The 18,844-nt window shown below is 45.3% G+C and overlaps 1 gene segment (V, D, J or C); it reads left to right on the top strand.

The window, feature by feature from the left end:
• Window positions 1-10,889: 10,889 nt before the first annotated feature.
• Window positions 10,890-17,237, top strand: LOC136392219 (T cell receptor beta variable 14-like). The segment is given in 2 exon segments: window positions 10,890-11,016; window positions 16,906-17,237. Coding segments are annotated over 2 exon segments (459 nt in total).
• The last annotated feature ends 1,607 nt before the right edge of the window (window positions 17,238-18,844 follow it).

An 18,844-nucleotide genomic window follows, 5' to 3' on the forward strand; every position in this document is an offset into this window, starting at 1 on the left:
CATCATCACCACGTGGACAGGGATCTGTGGGTTTGGCTTCTCAGCTTCTTGATCGCCCCACTTTCTTGATGAATTATTTATTTATTTTTATGCCTCCAATCTTTTCAGATGCATGTCCATGATTTCCAGGCCACAGAATGAATAACAGAATCTCCTTCCAAAATTTCCATTTCAGTCATTCCGTTCCTCTACCTGCTTCTTCCTTCTTTCTGTCTCACTAACTCAGTACCTTCCTCCAACGATGGTTCTAGCCTCTGAACCCCACTTGATGTAGCAAAACAGCTTTTACACATTTATGGTCTTACTGCTCACATTGGCTAAACCCAGTTCAAGGGTTAGAACCAAACTGTTATACTGTTTGGGTAGATCAGTTGCTTAGAGTGTTGTCACAATATATCAAGGTGGCTGGTTCGATTCCCAGGCAGGGCAGGTACAAGAACTAACCAATGAATGCATAAATAAGTAAAACAACAACTCGATGTTTCTTCTCTCTCTCTCTCCATACTCATTTCCTCCCTATTTCTGTAAAAATTAATCAATAATTTTTTTAAAGACCATATTAATAACCTTGGTTAAATCCAGCTCCCTCTGGGCACATATGAATGGCAAAGAGGAGTTCTCAAAGCAACTGAGATGTTTCCACAATGATTAGGATGCAGCCTCACCACAAATACACGTTCTCTGACATGCATTGAAGAGCATTGCATTGGCCCACCAGGTGTGCACAGGAAAATGTATAGGTCGATAGGATAGTTTGCTTACATTTAAAGAATCTATTTCTTCTGACCTGGTGTATGGTTTCTTTGTATTAAATATCAAAAACATGGTAACTATTCAATAACTAAATAACAAAGCTCAAAATATGTATATGATCCCGTTTATATGAAAACGTGTATGAATAAAGAAGCAGACAAATAGAGATAGATTTACACCTACTGAATTATAGAACTCTTTATATACTTTGTCAGATTTTAGAAAACACAAGACAATGCATTGAGGATACTTCAACTTGGATAAAACCATTTGTCTTTTACCAATGCCATTTTTTACTATAAATTCATAGGAAGCAGAAGAAATCTATGAAAGGTGATAGATCAAGTTCTTCTTACTGGTAATTCAACAAAGAGGAATTGGAGGAAAGATGGTAAGTGATGTTTAATATAAATTTTTCTTGCTTATTACAAAGTAATTTATAATATAGTACTCACCCAAATTCTACAGGTCATAGGAGATCTTTAAAAAGAAAGAAGGAATGAAGGAAGGAAGGAAAGAAGGAAGGAAGGAAGGAAGGAAGGAAGAAAGGAAGGAAGGAAGGAAGGAAGGGGAGAGAGAGACAGAAAAAAAAGAAAGAAAGAAAGAAAGAAAGAAAGAAAGAAAGAAAGAAAGAAAGAAAGAAAGAAAAAGAGAGAGAGAGAGAGAGAAAGAAAGAAAGAAAGAGAGAGAGAGAGAAAGAAAGAGAGGAATGAGAGGGAGGAAGGGAGGACGGGAGGGAAGGAGTAAGGGAGGGAGGGAGAGAGAAAGGCGTAAAATTCTCCGATATGAAGACAAGAGAGGGGAAAGGTCAGAGCAGGAAGGGGTGGTAATGGTCAGAGGGACAACTGGAACTTCTCACCAGCAAGAGCTCCTGCTGCTGGGGCCACACCCAGGAGAGTTATGACCTGTTTTAGTCGATCTTCTGAAGAGAATTAACACTCACCTTTGGGAGGAGGTCCTATGAGCAGCATCAGAGATCAATGTCACTGCCAAGATACTCCCCACCCTGTGGAGACCAGAGGAACTTGAACCCCTGCCCCTGTGTTCATGCCTCCACCTCGCTATGGCAACCAGGCTCCTCTGCTGTGTGACCCTTTGTCTCCTGGGTGTAGGTGAGTCCCCAGAAACCAAGAATCTGCATTTTTAGATATTCCCAGTTCTGATTTCATTTTTGTTCCTTAGTCTGTTTCCAAACTCTGCCAGCTTCCACAGAGCCCATGGATGCTGGAGTCACCCAGACACCCAGGTACAAGGTGACAAAGGCAGGACAAGAAGTAACTGTGAGTTGTCAGCCAATTTCTGGACATGACAACCTTTACTGGTACAGACAGACCTCAGGGCAGGGTCTGGATTTAATCATTTATTTCATCAGTCAAGCTCCAGCAGGGATGCCCAAGGAGCGGTTCTCAGCCCAGATGCCCAACAAGTCATTCTCCACTCTGACGATCCAGTCCATGGAACCTGGGGACTCGGCCGTGTACCTCTGTGCCAGCAGCTTAGCCACAGCGCTGCAGAGTCCCCCCCTCCCCGTCCAGGAAACCTCTGCTTCCCCTTTTCGTCTTCCCCCCCCCTCCCAACGTCCTGAGTCTTTCTGCTCCTCTCACACCAAGAGAAATGCGTGGTTGGGGCATGACTAGGACAGACATGATAAAGAATCAACAGAGAAAACCTTGAATAGAAAGAATGCAGGAAACGAGTGCCAGCAATCTCTTACAAATTGTCCGTGGGCTCTGCACTCACCAACCCTGGTAGATAAGCCTTAATTTCCCATGCTGTGGACCTTCCCGCCTTCCTGCCTTGTCCTCCCCTTCAGAAGGGTAGGAGCTTCTGTTGGTGGCTCCTTAGCCTTCCACGCTCCTCTCACTCTGAGCTGATGACAGGATCCTCCCTCTCCCCCCATGCACCTTTTCCTGGGTGCTGTCATACAGCCAACTTCCACGTCTCATTGTCCAACTTTTGACCATTCAGGAGCCCTGACCTTAAAGATAAATACAGAATAAAATTTCTACTGTGTTTATGCCACAAGATATCATCGGATATAAGAGTCCGGTTTCAGAGCATTCTCTTCCCCAGGGTCCTCCCTGCTGTGTCCAGATCACTGTCCTCCCCCCGGCTTTGATGCCCAGCCCTTCACACACGTGGCATTAGGATGCTCCCCTCTGTGGCTGCCCTGACTTCTTCACCGCCTGGTCTCCCCTCATTCACTTTTCTCCCCACTACTGATCCTGCCGTGACTGGGGACATCATCACCATGTGGACAGGGATCTGTGGGTTTGGCTTCTCAGCTTCTTGATCGCCCTACTTTCTAGATGAGTTATTTATTTATTTTTATGCCTCCAATCTTTTTCAGATGCACGTCCATGAATTCCATGTCATGGAATTAACAACAGAAACTCCTTCCAAAATTTCAATTTCAGTCATTCCGTTCCCATACCTACTTCCCCCTTCTTTCTGTCTCACTAACTCAGTACATTCCTCCAACGATGGTTCTAGCCTATGAACCCCACTTGATGTAGCAAAACAGCTTTTACACATTTATGGTCTTACTGCGCACATTGGCTAAACCAGGTTCAAGATTTAGAACCATAGTGTCACCTTTGTTGGGTAGCTCAGTAGCTTAGAGCATTGTCCCAATATTCCAAGGTTGTGAGTTCGATCCCTAGTCAGGACTCTTACAAGAAGTAACCAATGAATGCATAAATAAGTAGAACAACAAATTGATGTTTCTTTCTCTCTGTCCAACACCCTTCCTTCCCCTTTCTCTAAAAATCAATCAATAAAATTATTTTTAAAATACCATAATGTCAACCCTGGTTAAATCCAGCTCCCTCTTAGTGTGTGTGGATGGCAAAGAGGAGCGTCTGAAGCAACCGAGAGCATTTCTGCAATAATTAGGATGCAGCCTCGTCACTAACAGAAGTTCTCTGAAATGCATTGAAGAGCATTGCATTGGCCTGCCACGTGTGCACAGGTAAATGTACAGGTTAATAGGATACTTTGCTTATATTTAAAGAATCTATTTCCTCTGACCTTAGTGTGTTGGTGTCTTTGTATTAAATATCAGAAACTTTGAAAACATTCAATAACTAAATAATAAAGTTCAAAATATACATATACATGATCCCGTTTATGTGAATACAAGTACATGAATAAAGGAAACAGGCAAACAAATGTAGAGAAATTTACACCTACTGACTTGTAGAACTGTTTATATATTTTGTCAGATTTTAGAAATCACAAGATAATGCTTCGAGGATGTTTCGACTTGGATAGAAAGAAAACATTTGTTGTTTACCGATGCCATTTTTTTACTATAAATTCATACGAGGCAGAAGAAATCTATGAAAGGTAATAGATCAAATTCTTCTTACTGGTAATTCAACAAAGAGGGATTATAGGAAGAATGGCAAGTGATGTTTTATATAAATTAGTCTCACTTATTACCAAGGTAATTTGTATTAGATCACTCCGCAAAATTTCTGCAGGTCATAGAAAATCTTTAAAAAGGAAGGAAGGAAGAAAGGGAGGGAGGAAGGAAGGAAGAAAGGAAGGAAGGAAGGAAGGAAGGAAGGAAGGAAGGAAGGAAGGAAGGAAGGAAGGAAAGAAGGAAGGAAGGAAGGAAAAAGAAGGAAAGAAAGAAAGAAAGAAAGAAAGAAAGAAAGAAAGAAAGAAAGAAAGAAAGAAAGAAAGAAAGAAAGAAAGAAAGAAAGAGGGAAGAGAAAGAGAGAGAGAGAAAGGAATGAAGGAAGAAAGAAGGAAGAGAAAGAGAGAGAGAGAAAGAGAGAAAGGAAGAAAGAAAAAAAGAGAAAAGAAAGAAAATTCTCCGATATGAAGACAAGAGAGGGGAAAGGTCAGAGCAGGAAGGGGTGGTAATGGTCAGAGGGACAACTGGAACTTCTCACCAGCAAGATCCCCCGTGCCTGGGGCCACATCCAGGAGAGTTATGACCTGTTTTAGTCGATCTTCTGTAGAGAATTAACACTCACCTTTGGGAGGAGGGGTATGAGCAGCATCAGAGATCAATGTCACTGCCAAGATACTCCCCACCCTGTGGAGACCAGAGGAACTTGAACCCCTGCACCTGTGTTCATGCCCATAAGGGCCTCCACCTCGCTATGGCATCCAGGCTCCTGTGCAGTGTGACCCTTTGTCTCCTGGGTGTAGGTGAGTCCCCAGAAACCAAGAATCTGCATTTTTAGATATTCCTAGTTGTGATTTTATTTTTGTTCTTTAGTCTGTTCCCAAACTCTGCCAGCTTCCACAGAGCCCACGGATGCTGGAATCACCCAGACACCCAGATACAAGGTGGCAAAGGCAGGACGAGAAGTAACTGTGAGTTGTGAGCCAATTTCTGGACATGACACCCTTTACTTGTACAGACAGACCTCAGGGCAGGGTCTGGAGTTAATCATTTATTTCCTCAGTCAAGCTCCGGCAGGGATGCCCAAGGAGCGGTTCTCAGCCCAGATACATGAGTCATTCTCCACCCTGACGATCCAGTCCACGGAACCCAGGGACTCGGCCGTGTACCTCTGTGCCAGCAGCTTAGCCACAGCGCTGCTGAGTCACCCCTCCCTGTGCAGGAACCCTCCGCTTCCCGTTCTCGCCCCAGCCTCCTGACATCTGAGTCTTTCCTGCTCCTCTCACACCAAGAGACATGTGTGGGTTTGGGGCATGACAAGGAAAGAAATGATAAGATATTATCAAATATAAGAGTCTGGTTTCAGAGCATTCTCTTCCCTCTTGAGTCCTCCCTGCTGTGTCCAGATCACTGTCCTCCCCCCGGCTTTGATGCCCAGCCCTTCACACACGTGGCGTTAGGATGCTCCCCTCTGCGGCTGCCCTGACTTCTTCACCGCCTGGTCTTCCCTCAGTCACTCCTCTTCCCACTAATTATCCGGCCGTCACTGGGGACATCATCACCACGTGGACAGGGATCTGTGGGTTTGGCTTCTCAGCTTCTTGATTGCCCCACTTTCTTGATGAGTTATTTATTTATTTTTATGCCTCCAATCTTTTCAGATGCATGTCCATGATTTCCAGGCCACAGAATGAACAACAGAATCTCCTTCCAAAATTTCCATTTCAGTCATTCCGTTCCCCTACCTGCTTCCCCCTTCTTTCTGTCTCACTAACTCAGCACATTACTCCAATAATGGTTCTAGCCTCTGAACCCCACTTGACATAGCAAAACAGCTTTTACATGTTTACGGTCTTCCTGCTGGCATTGGCTAAACCCAGTTCAAGGGTTACAACCATACTGTTATCCTGGTTGAGTAGCTCAGTTGCTTAGAGTGTTGTCCCAATATATCAAGGTTGCTGGTTCGATTCCCCGGCAGGGCAGGTACAAGAAGTAACCAATGAATGCATAGATAAGTAAAACAACAACTTGATGTTTCTTTCTCTCTCTCTCTTCATACTCATTTTCTCCCTATTTCTCTAAAAATTAATCAATAATATTTTTAAAGACCATATTAATAACCTTGGTTAAATCCAGCTCCCTCTGGGCACATATGAGTGGCAAAGAAGAGTTCTGAAAGCAACTGAGATGTTTCCACAATGATTAGGATGCAGCCTCATCACAAACAGAGGTTCCCTGACATGTATTGAAGAGCATTGCATTGGCCCACCAGGTGTGCACAGGAAAATGTATAGGTCGATAGAATATTTTGCTTACATTTAAAGAATCTATTTCTTCTGACATGGTATATGGTGTCTTTGTATTAAATATCAAAAACATGGTAACTATTCAATAAGTAAATAACAAAGCTCAAAATATATATAAGATCCCGTTTATATGAAAACATGTGTATGAATAAAGAAAGCAGACAAATAGAGATAGATTTATACCTACCGACTTGTAGAACTCTTTAAATATTTTGTCAGATTTTAGAAATCACAAGACAATGCATTGAGGATACTTCAACTTGGATAAAAACAAAACCATTTGTCTTTTACCAATGCCATTTTTTCTATAAATTCATACTAGGCAGAAGAAATGTATGAAATGTGATAGATCAAGTTCTTCTTGCTAATAATTCAACAAAGAAGGATTGGACGAAAGATGGCAAGTGATGTTTTATATAAATTTTCTCGCTTATTACAAGGTAATTTATAATATATTACTTACCCAAATTCTGCAAGTCATAGAAGATCTTTAAAAAGAAGAAAGGAAGGAAGGAAGGAAGGAAGGAAGGAAGGAAGGAAGGAAGGAAGGAAGGAAGGAAGGAAGGAAGGAAGGAAGGAAGGAGAGAGAGAGAAAGAAAGAAAGAGAGAGAGAGAGAGAGAAAGAGAAAGAGGAAGAGGAAGGAGAGGGAGGGAGGGAGGAAGAGAGAAAGGTAGAAAATTCTCTGATATGGAGACAAGAGAGGGGAAAGGTGAGAGGAGGAAGGGGTGGTAATGGTCAGAGGCACAACTGGAATTTCTCACTAGCAAGAGCCCCTGCTGCTGGGGCCACATCCAGGAGAGTTATGACCTGTTTTAGTCGATCTTCTAGAGAGAATTAATGCTCACCTTTGGGAGGAGGTCCTATGAGCAGCATCAGAGATCAATGTCACTGCCAAGATACTCCCCACCCTGTGGAGACCAGAGGAACTTGAACCCCTGCCCCTGTGTTCATGACCACAAGGGCCTCCGCTCGCCATGGCCACCAGGCTCCTCTGCTGTGTGACTCTTTGTCTCCTGGGTATAGGTGAGTCCCCAGAAACCAAGAATCTGCATTTTTAGATATTCCCAGTTCTGATTCATTTTTGTTCCTTAGTCTGTTCCCAAACTCTACCAGTTTCCACAGAGCCCACGGATGCTGGAATCACCCAGACACCCAGGTACAAGGTGACAAAGGCAGGACAAGAAGTAACTGTGAGTTGTGAGCCAATTTCTGGAGATGACACCCTTTACTGGTACAGACAGACCTCGGGGCAAAGACCAGAGTTAATCATTTATGTCATCAGTCATGCTCCAGCAGGGATGCCCAAGGAGCGGTTCTCAGCTCAGATGCACAACGAGTCATTCTTCACTCTCACTATCCAGTCCACGGAACCTGGGGACTCGGCCGTGTACCTCTGTGCCAGCTTCTTAGCCACAGCGCTGCAGAGTAACCCCCTCCCTGTGCAGGAACCCTCTGCTTCCTCTTCTTGCCCCCCCTCTCGAAGTCCTGAGTCTTTCTGCTCCTCTCACACCAAGAGAAATGCGTGGTTGGGGCATGACAAGGACAGACATTATAAAGAATCAACCGAGAAAACCTTGAATAGAAAGAATGCAGGAAACGGTCGTCAGGAATCCGTTAAAAATTGTCCATGGGCTCTGCACTCACGAACCCTGGTAGATAAGCCTTAATTTCCCATGCTGTGGACCTTCCCGCCTTCCTGCCTTGGCCTCCCCGTCAGAAGGGTACGAGCTTCTGATGGTGGCTCCTCAGCCTTCCACGCTCCTCTCACTCTGAGCTGATGACAGAATCCTCCCTCTCCACCTCATGCACGTTTTCCTGGGTGCTGTCATACAGCCAGCTTCCACGTCTCATTGTCCAACTTTTGACCATTCAGGAACCCTGACCTTAAAGATAAAAACAGAATAAATTTTCTACTGTGTTTATGCCCCAAGATATCATGAATTATAAGAGTCCGGTTTCAGAGCATTCTCTGCCCAGGGTCCTCCCTGCTGTGTCCAGATCACTGTCCTTCCCCCCGGCTTTAATGCCCAGCCCTTCACACACGTGGCGTTAGGATGCTCCCCTCTGCGGCTGCCATGAGGGGAGCCGTTCTCCCCTCATGGGCCTGTTCTCCCCTCATTCACTCCTCTCCCCACTACTGATCCTGACTGGACATCATCACCACGTGGACAGGGATCTGTGGGTTTGGCTTCTCAGCTTCTTGATCGCCCCATTTTCTTGATGAGTTATTTATTTATTTTTATGCCTCCAATCTTTTTCAGATGCATGTCCATGATTTCCAGGCCACAGAATGAACAACAGAATCTCCTTCCAAAATTTCCATTTCAGTCATTCCGTTCCCCTACCTGCTTCCCCCTTCTTTCTGTCTCACTAACTCAGCACATTCCTCCAACGATGGTTCTAGCCTCTGAACCTCACTTGACGTAGCAAAACAGCTTTTACATGTTTATGGTCTTACTGCTCACATTGGCTAAACCCAGTTCAAGTGTTAGAACCATACTGTTATGCTGGTTGGGTAGCTCAGTTGCTAAGAGTGTTGTCCCAATATATCAAGGTTGCTGGTTCGATTCCCCTGCAAGGCAGGTACAAGAAGTAACCAATGAATGCATAAATAAGTATAACAACAACTTGATGTTTCATTCTCTCTCTCTCTCCATATTCATTTCCTCCCTATTTCTGTAAAAATTAATCAATAATTTTTTTAAAGACCATATTGATAACCTTGATTAAATCCAGCTCCCTCTGGGCACATATGAATGGCAAAGAGGAGTTCTGAAAGCAACTGAGATGTTTCCACAATGATTAGGATGCAGCCTCATCACAAATACACATTCTCTGACATGCATTGAAGAGCATTGCATTGGCCCACCAGGTGTGCACAGGAAAATGTATAGGTCGATAGGATAGTTTGCTTACATTTAAAGAATCTATTTCTTCTGACCTGGTGTATTAGTGTCTTTGAATTAAATATTAAAAATGTTGTAACTATTTAATAACTAAATAACAAGCTCAAAATATGTATATAATCCCATTTATTTAAAAATGTGTGTATGAATACAGAAAGCAGACAAATAGAGATAGATTTACACCTACTGACTTGTAGAACTCTTTATATATTTTGTCAGATTTTAGAAATCACAAGACAATGCATCGAGGATACTTCAACTGGGATAAAAACAAAAACATTTGTCTTTTACTGATGCCATTTTTTACTATAAATTTATATGAAGCAGAAGAAATCTATGAAAGGTGATAGATCAAGTTCTTCTTACTGATAATTCAACAAAGAGGGATTGGAGGAAAGATGGCAGGTGATGTTTTATATAAATTTGTCTCGCTTATTACCAAGGTAATTTATAATATATTTCTCACCAAAATTCCAGCAGATCATAGTAGATCTTAAGAAAGAAAGAAAGAAAGAAAGAAAGAAAGAAAGAAAGAGAGAGAGAGAGAGAGAAAGAAAGAAAGAAAGAAAGAAAGAAAGAAAGAAAGAAAGAAAGAAAGAAAGAAAGAAAAAAAGAAAGAGAGAGAGAGGAAAAAAGGAAGGAAGGAAGGAAGGAAGGAAGGAAGGAAGGAAGGAAGGAAGGAAGGAAGGAAGGAAGGAAGGAAGGAAGGAAGGAAAGAGAGAGAGAGAGAAGGAAGGAAGGATGGAAGAAAGGAAGGAAGGAAGGAAGGAAGGAAGGAAGGAAGGAAGGAGGGAAGGAGGGAAGGAGGGAAGGAGGGAAGGAAGGAAGGAAGGAAAGGGAGAGAGATAAAGAAAGAAAGAAAGAAATAGAGAGAGGGAGGGATGGATGGAGGGAGGGTGGGATGGAGGGACGGAGGGAGGAAGAGAGAAAGGTAGAAAATTCTCCGATATGGAGACAAGAGAGGGGAAAGGTGAGAGGAGGAAGGGGTGGTAATGGTCAGAGGGACAACTGGAACTTCTCACCAGCAAGAGCCCCTGCTGCTGGGGCCACATTCAGGAGAGTTATGACCTGTTTTAGTCAATCTTCTAGAGAGAGTTAACGCTCACCTTTGGGAGGAGGTCCTATGAGCAGCATCAGAGATCATTGTCACTGCCAAGATACTCCCCACCCTGTGGAGACCAGAGGAACTTGAACCCCTGCCCCTGTGTTCATGCCCACAAGGGCCTCCGCCTCGCCATGGCCACCAGGCTCCTCTGCTGTGTGACCCTTTGTCGCCTGGGTGTAGTTGAGTCCCCAGAAACCAAGAATCTGCATTTTTAGATATTCCTAGTTCTGATTTTATTTTTGTTCCTTACTCTATTTCCAAACTCTGCCAGCTTCCACAGAGCCCACGGATGCTGGAGTCACCCAGACACCGAGGTACAAGGTGACAAAGGCAGGACAAGAAGTAACTGTGGGTTGTGAGCCAATTTCTGGACATAAAAACCTTTACTGTTAACAGACAGACATCGGGGCAGGGACCGGAGTTAATCATTTATTTCCTCAGTCAAGCTCCTGTAGGGATGCCCAAGGAGCGGTTCTCAGCCCAGAGTCCCAACAAGTCATTCTCCACTCTGACGATCCAGTCCACGGAACCTGGGGACTCGGCCATGTACCTCTGTGCCAGCATCTTAGCCACAGCGCTGCAGAGTCCCCCCTCCCTGCGCAGGAACCCTCCACTTCCCCTTCTTGTCCTCCCCCCACCCCCGACGTCCTGAGTCTTTCTGCTCCTCTTACACCGAGAGAAATGCGTGGGTGGGGCATGACTAGGACAGAAATGATAAAGAATCAACCGAGAAAACCTTGAATAGAAAGAATGCAGGAAATGATCGCCAGGAATCCCTCACAAGTTGTCCATAGGCTCTGCACTCACCAACCCTGGTAGATAAGCCTTAATTTCCCATGCTGTGGACCTTCCCACCTTCCTGCCTTGGCCTCCCTGTCGGAAGGGTAGGAGTTTCTGATGGTGGCTCCTCAGCCTTCCACGCTCCTCTCACTCTGAGCTGATGACAGAATCCTCACTCTCCCCCCCATGCACGTTTTCCTGGGTGCTGTCATACAGCCAGCTTCCACGTCTCATTGTCCAACTTTTGACCATTCAGGAGCCCTGACCTTAAAGATAAAAACAGAATAAGCCTGACCTGTGGTGGCGCAGTGGATAAAGCATTGACCTGGAAATGCTGAGGTTGCCGGTTCGAATCCCTGGGCTTGCCTGGTCAAGGCACATATGGGAGTAGATGCTTCCAGCTCCACTCCCCTTCTTTCTTTCTGTCTCTCTCTCCCTCTCTCTCTCCTCTCTAAAAATGAATAAATTAAAAAAATCAATAAATAAAAATAAAGAAAGAAAACAGAATAAAATTTCTACTATGTTTATGCCATAAAATATCATCAATTAAAGAGTGCGGTTTCAGAGCGTTCTCTGCCCTCTTGGGTCCTCCCTGCTGTGTCCAGATCACCATCCTCCCCCCTGGCTTTGATGCCCAGCCCTTCACACATGTGGCGTTAGGATGCTCCCCTCTGTGGCTGCCCTGACTTCTTCACCGCCTGTTCTCCCCACAGTCACTCTTCTCCCCACTACTGATCCTGCCGTCACTGGGGACATCATCACCATGTGGACAGGGATCTGTGGGTTTGGCTTCTCAGCTTCTTGATCACCCTACTTTCTTGATGAGTTATTTATTTATTTTTATGCCTCCAGTCTTTTTCAGATGCACGTCCATGATTTTCATGTCATGGTATAAACAACAGAATCTCCTTCCAAAATTTTTATTTTAGTCATTTTGTTTCCTTACCTGCTTCCCCTTTCTCTCCTTCTCACTAAATCAGCACCTTCCTCCAACAATGGTTCTAGCCTCTGAACCCCACTTGACGTAGCAAATAGCTTTTACAGGTTTATGGTCTTACTGCTCACATTGGCTAAACCAGGTTCAAGATTTAGAACCATAATGTCACATTTGTTGGGTAGCTCAGTTGCTTAGAGTATTGTCCCAATATACCAAGGTTGTGAGTTCGATCCCTAGGCAGGACACTTACAAGAAGTAACCAATGAATGTATAAATAAGTAGAACAACAAATTGATGTTTCTTTCTCTCTGTCTAACACCCTTCCTTCCCCTATTTCTATAAATCAATCAATAAAATTATTTTTAAAATACCATAATGTCAACCCTGGTTAAATCCAGCTCCCTCTTAGAGTGTGTGGATGGAAAAGATGAGCGTCTGAAGCAACCGAGAGCATTTCTGCAATGATTAGGATGCAGCCTCGTCACTAACAGAAGTTCTCTGAAATGCATTGAAGAGCATTGCATTGGCCTGCCACGTGTGCACAGGTACATGTACAGGTTAATAGGATACTTTGCTTATATTTAAAGAATCTATTTCCTCTGACCTGTTGTGTTGGTGTCTTTGTATTAAGTATCAAAAACCTTGAAACATTCAATAACTAAATAATGAAGCTCAAAAAAATATATATATGATCCCATTTATGTGAATACATGTACATGAATAAAGGACACAGGCAAATAAATGTAGAGAAATTTACACCTACTGACTTGTAGAACTCTTTATATATTTTGTCAGATTTTAGAAATCACAAGATAATGCATCGATGATATTTTGACTTGGATAGAACAAAAACATTTGTCCTTTACCAATGCCATTTTTTTTTACTATAAATTCATACGAGGCAGAAGAAATCTATGAAAGGTAACAGATCAAATTCTTCTTACTTTGCCCTGGCCGGTTGGCTCAGCAGTAGAGTGTCGGCCTGGCGTGCGGGGGACTCGGGTTCGATTCCCGGCCAGGGCACATAGGAGAAGCACCCATTTGCTTCTCCACCCCCCCTCCTTCCTCTCTGTCTCTCTCTTCCCCTCCCGCATCCAAGGCTCCATTGGAGCAAAGATGGCCTGGGCGCTGGGGATGGCTCCTTGGCCTCTGCCCCAGGTGCTAGAGTGGCTCTGGTCAAAATAGAGCTATGCCTCGGAGGGGCAGAGCATCGCCCCTGGTGGGAAGAGTGTCGCCCCTGGTGGGCATGCTGGGTGGATCCCGGTCGGGCGCATGCGGGAGTCTGTCTGACTGTTTCTCCCCGTTTCCAGCTTCAGAAAAATACAAAAAAACAAACAAAAAAAATTCTTCTTACTGGTAATTCAACAAAGAGGGATTATTGGAAGAATGGCATGTGATGTTTTATATGAATTTGTCTCGCTTATTACCAAGGTAATTTGTATTATATCACTTCCCAAAATTCCTGCAGGTCATAGGAAATCTTTAAAAAGGAAGGAAGGAAGGAAGGAAGGAAGGAAGGAAGGAAGGAAGGAAGGAAGGAAGGAAGGAAGGAAGGAAGAAAGGAAGGAAGGGAGGGAGGCAGTGCAGCAAGGAAGGAGGGAGGGAGGGAGGGAGGGAGGGAGGGAGGGAGGAAGGAAGGAAGGGGAAAGAAGGAAAGAAAGAAAGAGAAAGAAAGAAAGAATGAGAGAGAGAGAAAGAAAGAAAGAAAGAAAGAAAGAAAGAAAGAAAGAAAGAGAAAGAAAGAAAGAAAGAAAGAAAGAAAGAAAGAAAGAAAGAAAGAAAGAAAGAAAGAAAGAAAGAAAGAAAGAGGGAAGAGAAAGAGAAAGAGAGAAACAGAGAAAGGAGGGAAGGAAGGAAGAGAAAAGAAAGAAAATTCTCCGATATGAAGACAAGAGAGGGGAAAGGTCAGAGCAGAAAGGGGTGGTAATGGTCAGAGGGACAACTGGAACTTCTCACCAGCAAGAGCCCCTGCTGCTGGGGCCACATGCAGGAGAGTTATGACCTGTTTTAGTCGATCTTCTGTAGAGAATTAACACTCACCTTTGGGAGGAGATCCTTGAGCAGCATCAGAGATCAATGTCACTGCCAAGATACTCCCCACCTTGTGGAGACCAGAGGAACTTGAATCGCTACCCCTGTGTTCAAGCCCACAAGGGCCTCCACCTCACCATGGCCACCAGGCTCCTCTGCTGTGTGACCTTTTGTCTCCTGGGTGTAGGTGAGTCCCCAGAAACCAAGAATCTGCATTTTTAGATATTCCCAGTTCTGATTTCATTTTTGTTCCTTACTCTATTTCCAACCTCTGCCAGCTTCCACAGAGCCCATGGATGCTGGAATCACCCGACACCCAGGTACAAGATGACAAAGGCAGGACAAGAAGTAACTGTGGGTTGTGAGTCAATTCATGGACATGAAAACCTTTACTGGTATGGACAGACCTCGGGGCAGAGACTGGAGTTAATCATTTACTTCCTCAGTCGAGCTCCGGCAGGGATGCCCAAGGAGCGGTTCTCAGCCCAGATGCACAGCAAGTCATTCTCCACTCTCACTATCCAGTCCACGGAACCTGGGGACTCGGCCGTGTACCTCTGTGCCAGCATCTCAGCCACAGGGCTGCAGAGTCACCCCCTTCCTGCACAGGAACCTTCTGCTTCCCCTTCTCGCCCCCCCCCCACCCCCGGCTGTCTTTCCAGGGCTCCCCTCAATCAGAGCATGGCGCGAGCTTGGTGTTCTAGCTGTCCCTAGGGAAGACAAGAACGGAATGCACTGGAAATATCACATTAGGAAACTTCCGGTATGAAGGCTGGCTCCTGGCCTTCCTCCCAAATGCTCACAGACGGTGGCTGGGTTTAAGGCTGAGGGTTCATGTCACCCGCTGGACTTTCAAGTGATTAAGTAAGCTTCAAACTGTGCAGCCACCGTGCCTGGATCGTGCCTGGATCGGTGTCCGAGCTGGGTTATTTCCGTGAATGACTGCTGGTACCCTCTGCCTTGGCTCCCACAGGAGGTTAAACGGTACCATGGCTACAGCCTCAGATCTGCTCAGTCCTCTCCCACCTCTCCTAACCCTTCTCATCATAAGTTTGCCATAACTGTCTTCCTAATTGTCACAAAACACTTTTTTATTCACATTTTCAGAGGTTTCTTTTTTTTTATTATTAACTTTTCATTTTGAAATAGGTGTTGATTCACTGGCAGTTGCAAAGCGGAACAAGAGGGTCCCGTGTACCCTTCATCCAGTTTCCACCAATGGTTACATCTTCCATAATTGTACTAAAATATCAAGACCGGGAAGCTGACATTGGCACCAAGCATGTGAGCAGTTCTAAGTCATTTTTCTATCACACATTGAGACACAATCAAGATGCAGAACTATTGCAGCACCACAAAATCACCCCAACCATACACACACACACACACACACACACACACACACACACACACACCATCACTAAACTCTGGGGACCACTAATCTATTCTTCAAATGTATAATGTCATTTTGAGAATGTTTTCTAATCAGACACATACAGTAGGTGATCTTTTGAGATTTTTTTTTCCACTCAACATATTGCCCTAGAGATTAGTCTGAGTTGCTACCTTTATCAGTAATTCTTTTTATAATTATTATTATTATTATTATTAGTGCTGAGTAGCATCCGTGAATGGATGTCCCCACGTCAGTTTAGCCACTCACCAATTGCAGGACATTTAGGATGCTTTTAATTTTTGATTATCACAAGTTATGTGACTATGTGTAAACGTTTGTATGCAGGATTCCGTGTGGACAGGACTTCTCATTTCTCTAGGATAAATTTATCTCCCGGGGTGAGATTACTGGGCTGGATGGGAAGCGTCTTCTTATTTTTTAAGGACACTGCCCAGTTGTTTTTTCCAGCAGGGCTGTACCATTTTACATTCCTAGACAGTCACTTCTCATACTCATAATTTCAGTTTACACATAACGTCTTACTTTTTCATTTTCAATAACACACGTGCCAAAAACAGGAAAAAGAGAAACATGGTTGATCCAGCTGTGCTGCTGTTTGGATGTTTTTGAACTCCTCATAAATATGTGGACGCTTTCTGTTCCTAACCTAACTGGGCGGGGGGGTCTGCCTGCTCAGTGTGGCCACCACTGGCTGCTGCTGTCTGCACACCATGTCACTCATCCTAGGAAGCAGCCTGGTTCATCAAAACATAGAGCCCAAGGTACCATCTTAATTAATTAACATAATTAAATAAAAACATTTATTGGGTGTCTGTTAAAAGGACGATAACCTATTGACCTGGTCATCCTAAGCAGGAAAGTAAATGGCACTGTTTGCTTTGGTCAAGTTTTTCATGAACAGGCAGGAGGATAAGACCTATTTAAACACAGACACAGGTCTGTGTTATTGGCCTCAGTCCCTTCACCATCCCTCAAGCGACAAACCTCAGAGACACTGCAGGGTTTCTTCTACTCTTCTCCTTCCCTAGAGGGCACTCCTGAGAGGACAGGCGTTGGCTGCCATGGTGATGTCATCGTATGAAGGCAAGGGGACAGGGATTTGCTTTCATATTCACTCATCCTTACCCGTCCCACCACCTGGAAGAGTTCTTATTTTTATCTGGACCCTGTCATGGCTTGCAGGCTTCTCAGCTTAGTGTCCCTTTGTCTCCTGGGAGCAAGTGAGTCCTTAGAAATTTGAACCTCTCCACGTTGCCTTTGCCCAAGTCACTGTGGCCCTGCACTCCATGTTCCCATCTTTTCCCACAGGACACGTATCAGCTGGAGTCACTCAGTCCCCCAGCCACCAGGTCATGGAGGAGGACAGGGCCGTGACTCTGAGATGTGACCCAATTTCTGGACATGAGACTCTTTTCTGGTACCAATGCGCTGTCAGGAAAAACACGGCATTTCTGGTTCGCTTCCTAAGAGAGGAGGTGATGGACAAGTCAGGGATGCTCGATGATCGCTTCTCAGCTGAGCGGACTGAGGGGACCTTCTCCACCCTGAAGGTGCAGCCTGCACGGCCCGAGGACTCCAGGGTTTATTTCTGTGCCAGCAGCCCCGACACAGTGCTTCAGAGCCAGGCCCCTCCCATGTAAAACCACACCCTCTCCCCCTCCTTGCAACCCACGGCCCTGAGCAGACATCTTCCGGAGCTTCACCTCGCAGGAGGAGAAGAGGGGACGAGCCAGGATTAAGTCTTGAACTACAAGAATACTTGTGAGACAGGTGTGATCTGGAGACTTCTAGGGCTCCTTGCCCAGAGCTCAATCGATCACTTCTGTTATTTTGTTTTGTTTTTTAATTTTTGTATGGAAAGAGAGAGGAAGGAAGGGAGAGAGAGAGGAGGTCATTGTTTCACTTCGCTGTCCATTTAGTTGTGTACCCATCAATTGCTTCTCTAAGGGCCCTGACTGGGAGTTGAACCTGCGACCTCTGGCACAATGTGTCGATGCTTTATTCACTGAGCCACCCAGCGAGGGCCTCTTTTCTGGTTTTTAAGTGTGCGTGCCTCCTTGATGTAAAGCACAGTGGGACTCTTGCCTGCCTCGCTCCTCTGATCGAAAAGGAATTGTGATTCTCTAGACACTTTTCTACTGGCCACAAGGAGGCATGGTGGTGTCACGGACAGCCCCACGTTGCAGAAAATTCCTTCGCACACTCGGAACACTGGATCTAAGTAGAGGAGGCCCAGGGCTTGCCTTCTGAATTGGGGTGGGGCACCTTTTCTCCATGGAGGACGCGAATAACAAAACAAAAAAACGATCTCACTAGGTTTACGACATGCCAAGGTACCTCTGAACTGCTTTGTAGGATGTAAGTCACCAGGAGTGAGATGGAGAGGTCTGGGTGAACCCGGGGCAGGTCCAGGAAGAAGGACAAAGAAGGAAACATCACATTTGCTTCATACCTGATCCAGCCGAGCCCAGGTGCCCCTGCCTAGAAGGAACCTGGGCTCAATATCACACGACGTGACCCCTGCCCTGATGATGTCAACAGTGACACAGTCATCACAGGCAGACCTCCTGTCAGGGACCAGGGACTCTCGGAGCTCTCACTCCTCAACGCAGGGAGCAGGGTCTGGAAGAGACGGGTGTTCCATTCCCACTCTGGTCCCACCATGGGGCCCAGGCTTCTCCACTATGTGGCCCTCTGTCTCCTTGGAGCAGGTGCGTCCTGGCCAGGAGGACATTTTTGGGTAGAGCTACCACGTGCTCAGTTCTGTGCCTTTCTTTAACGGCCACAACATCGGTCTCCCTCTCAACTCCTCTTTAAATGTTTCTTCTTTTTCTGCAGGTCACGTGGGTGCCATGGTCACTCAGAACCCAAGATACCAGGTGACCAGGATGGGAAACCCAGTAGCTATGAATTGTTCTCAGGACCTGAATCATGACACCATGTACTGGTACCAACAGAAGCTGAGCCAAGCCCCCAAGCTGCTGTTCCACTACTACGACCAGGAATTTAACAACGAAACAGACACCTCGGACAACTTCCAGCCCAGCCGGGCCAACGTGTCCTTCAGTACCCTGGGCATCCGTTCCCCGGGCTTGGGGGACTCCGCAGTATACCTCTGTGCCAGCAGCAGGGGCACAGAGCTCGACCCGCACCTACCCTCTGCTCATAAACCTGCTTCCAGATCCAAGAGCCCCCCTCCCGTTCCCCCACAACAGCAAGAGGAAGTGGGTTTACAGCTGTCCTGTCT

Source organism: Saccopteryx leptura, chromosome 2 (assembly GCF_036850995.1).
Source record: "Saccopteryx leptura isolate mSacLep1 chromosome 2, mSacLep1_pri_phased_curated, whole genome shotgun sequence".
Classification (NCBI taxonomy): Eukaryota; Metazoa; Chordata; class Mammalia; order Chiroptera; family Emballonuridae; genus Saccopteryx; species Saccopteryx leptura.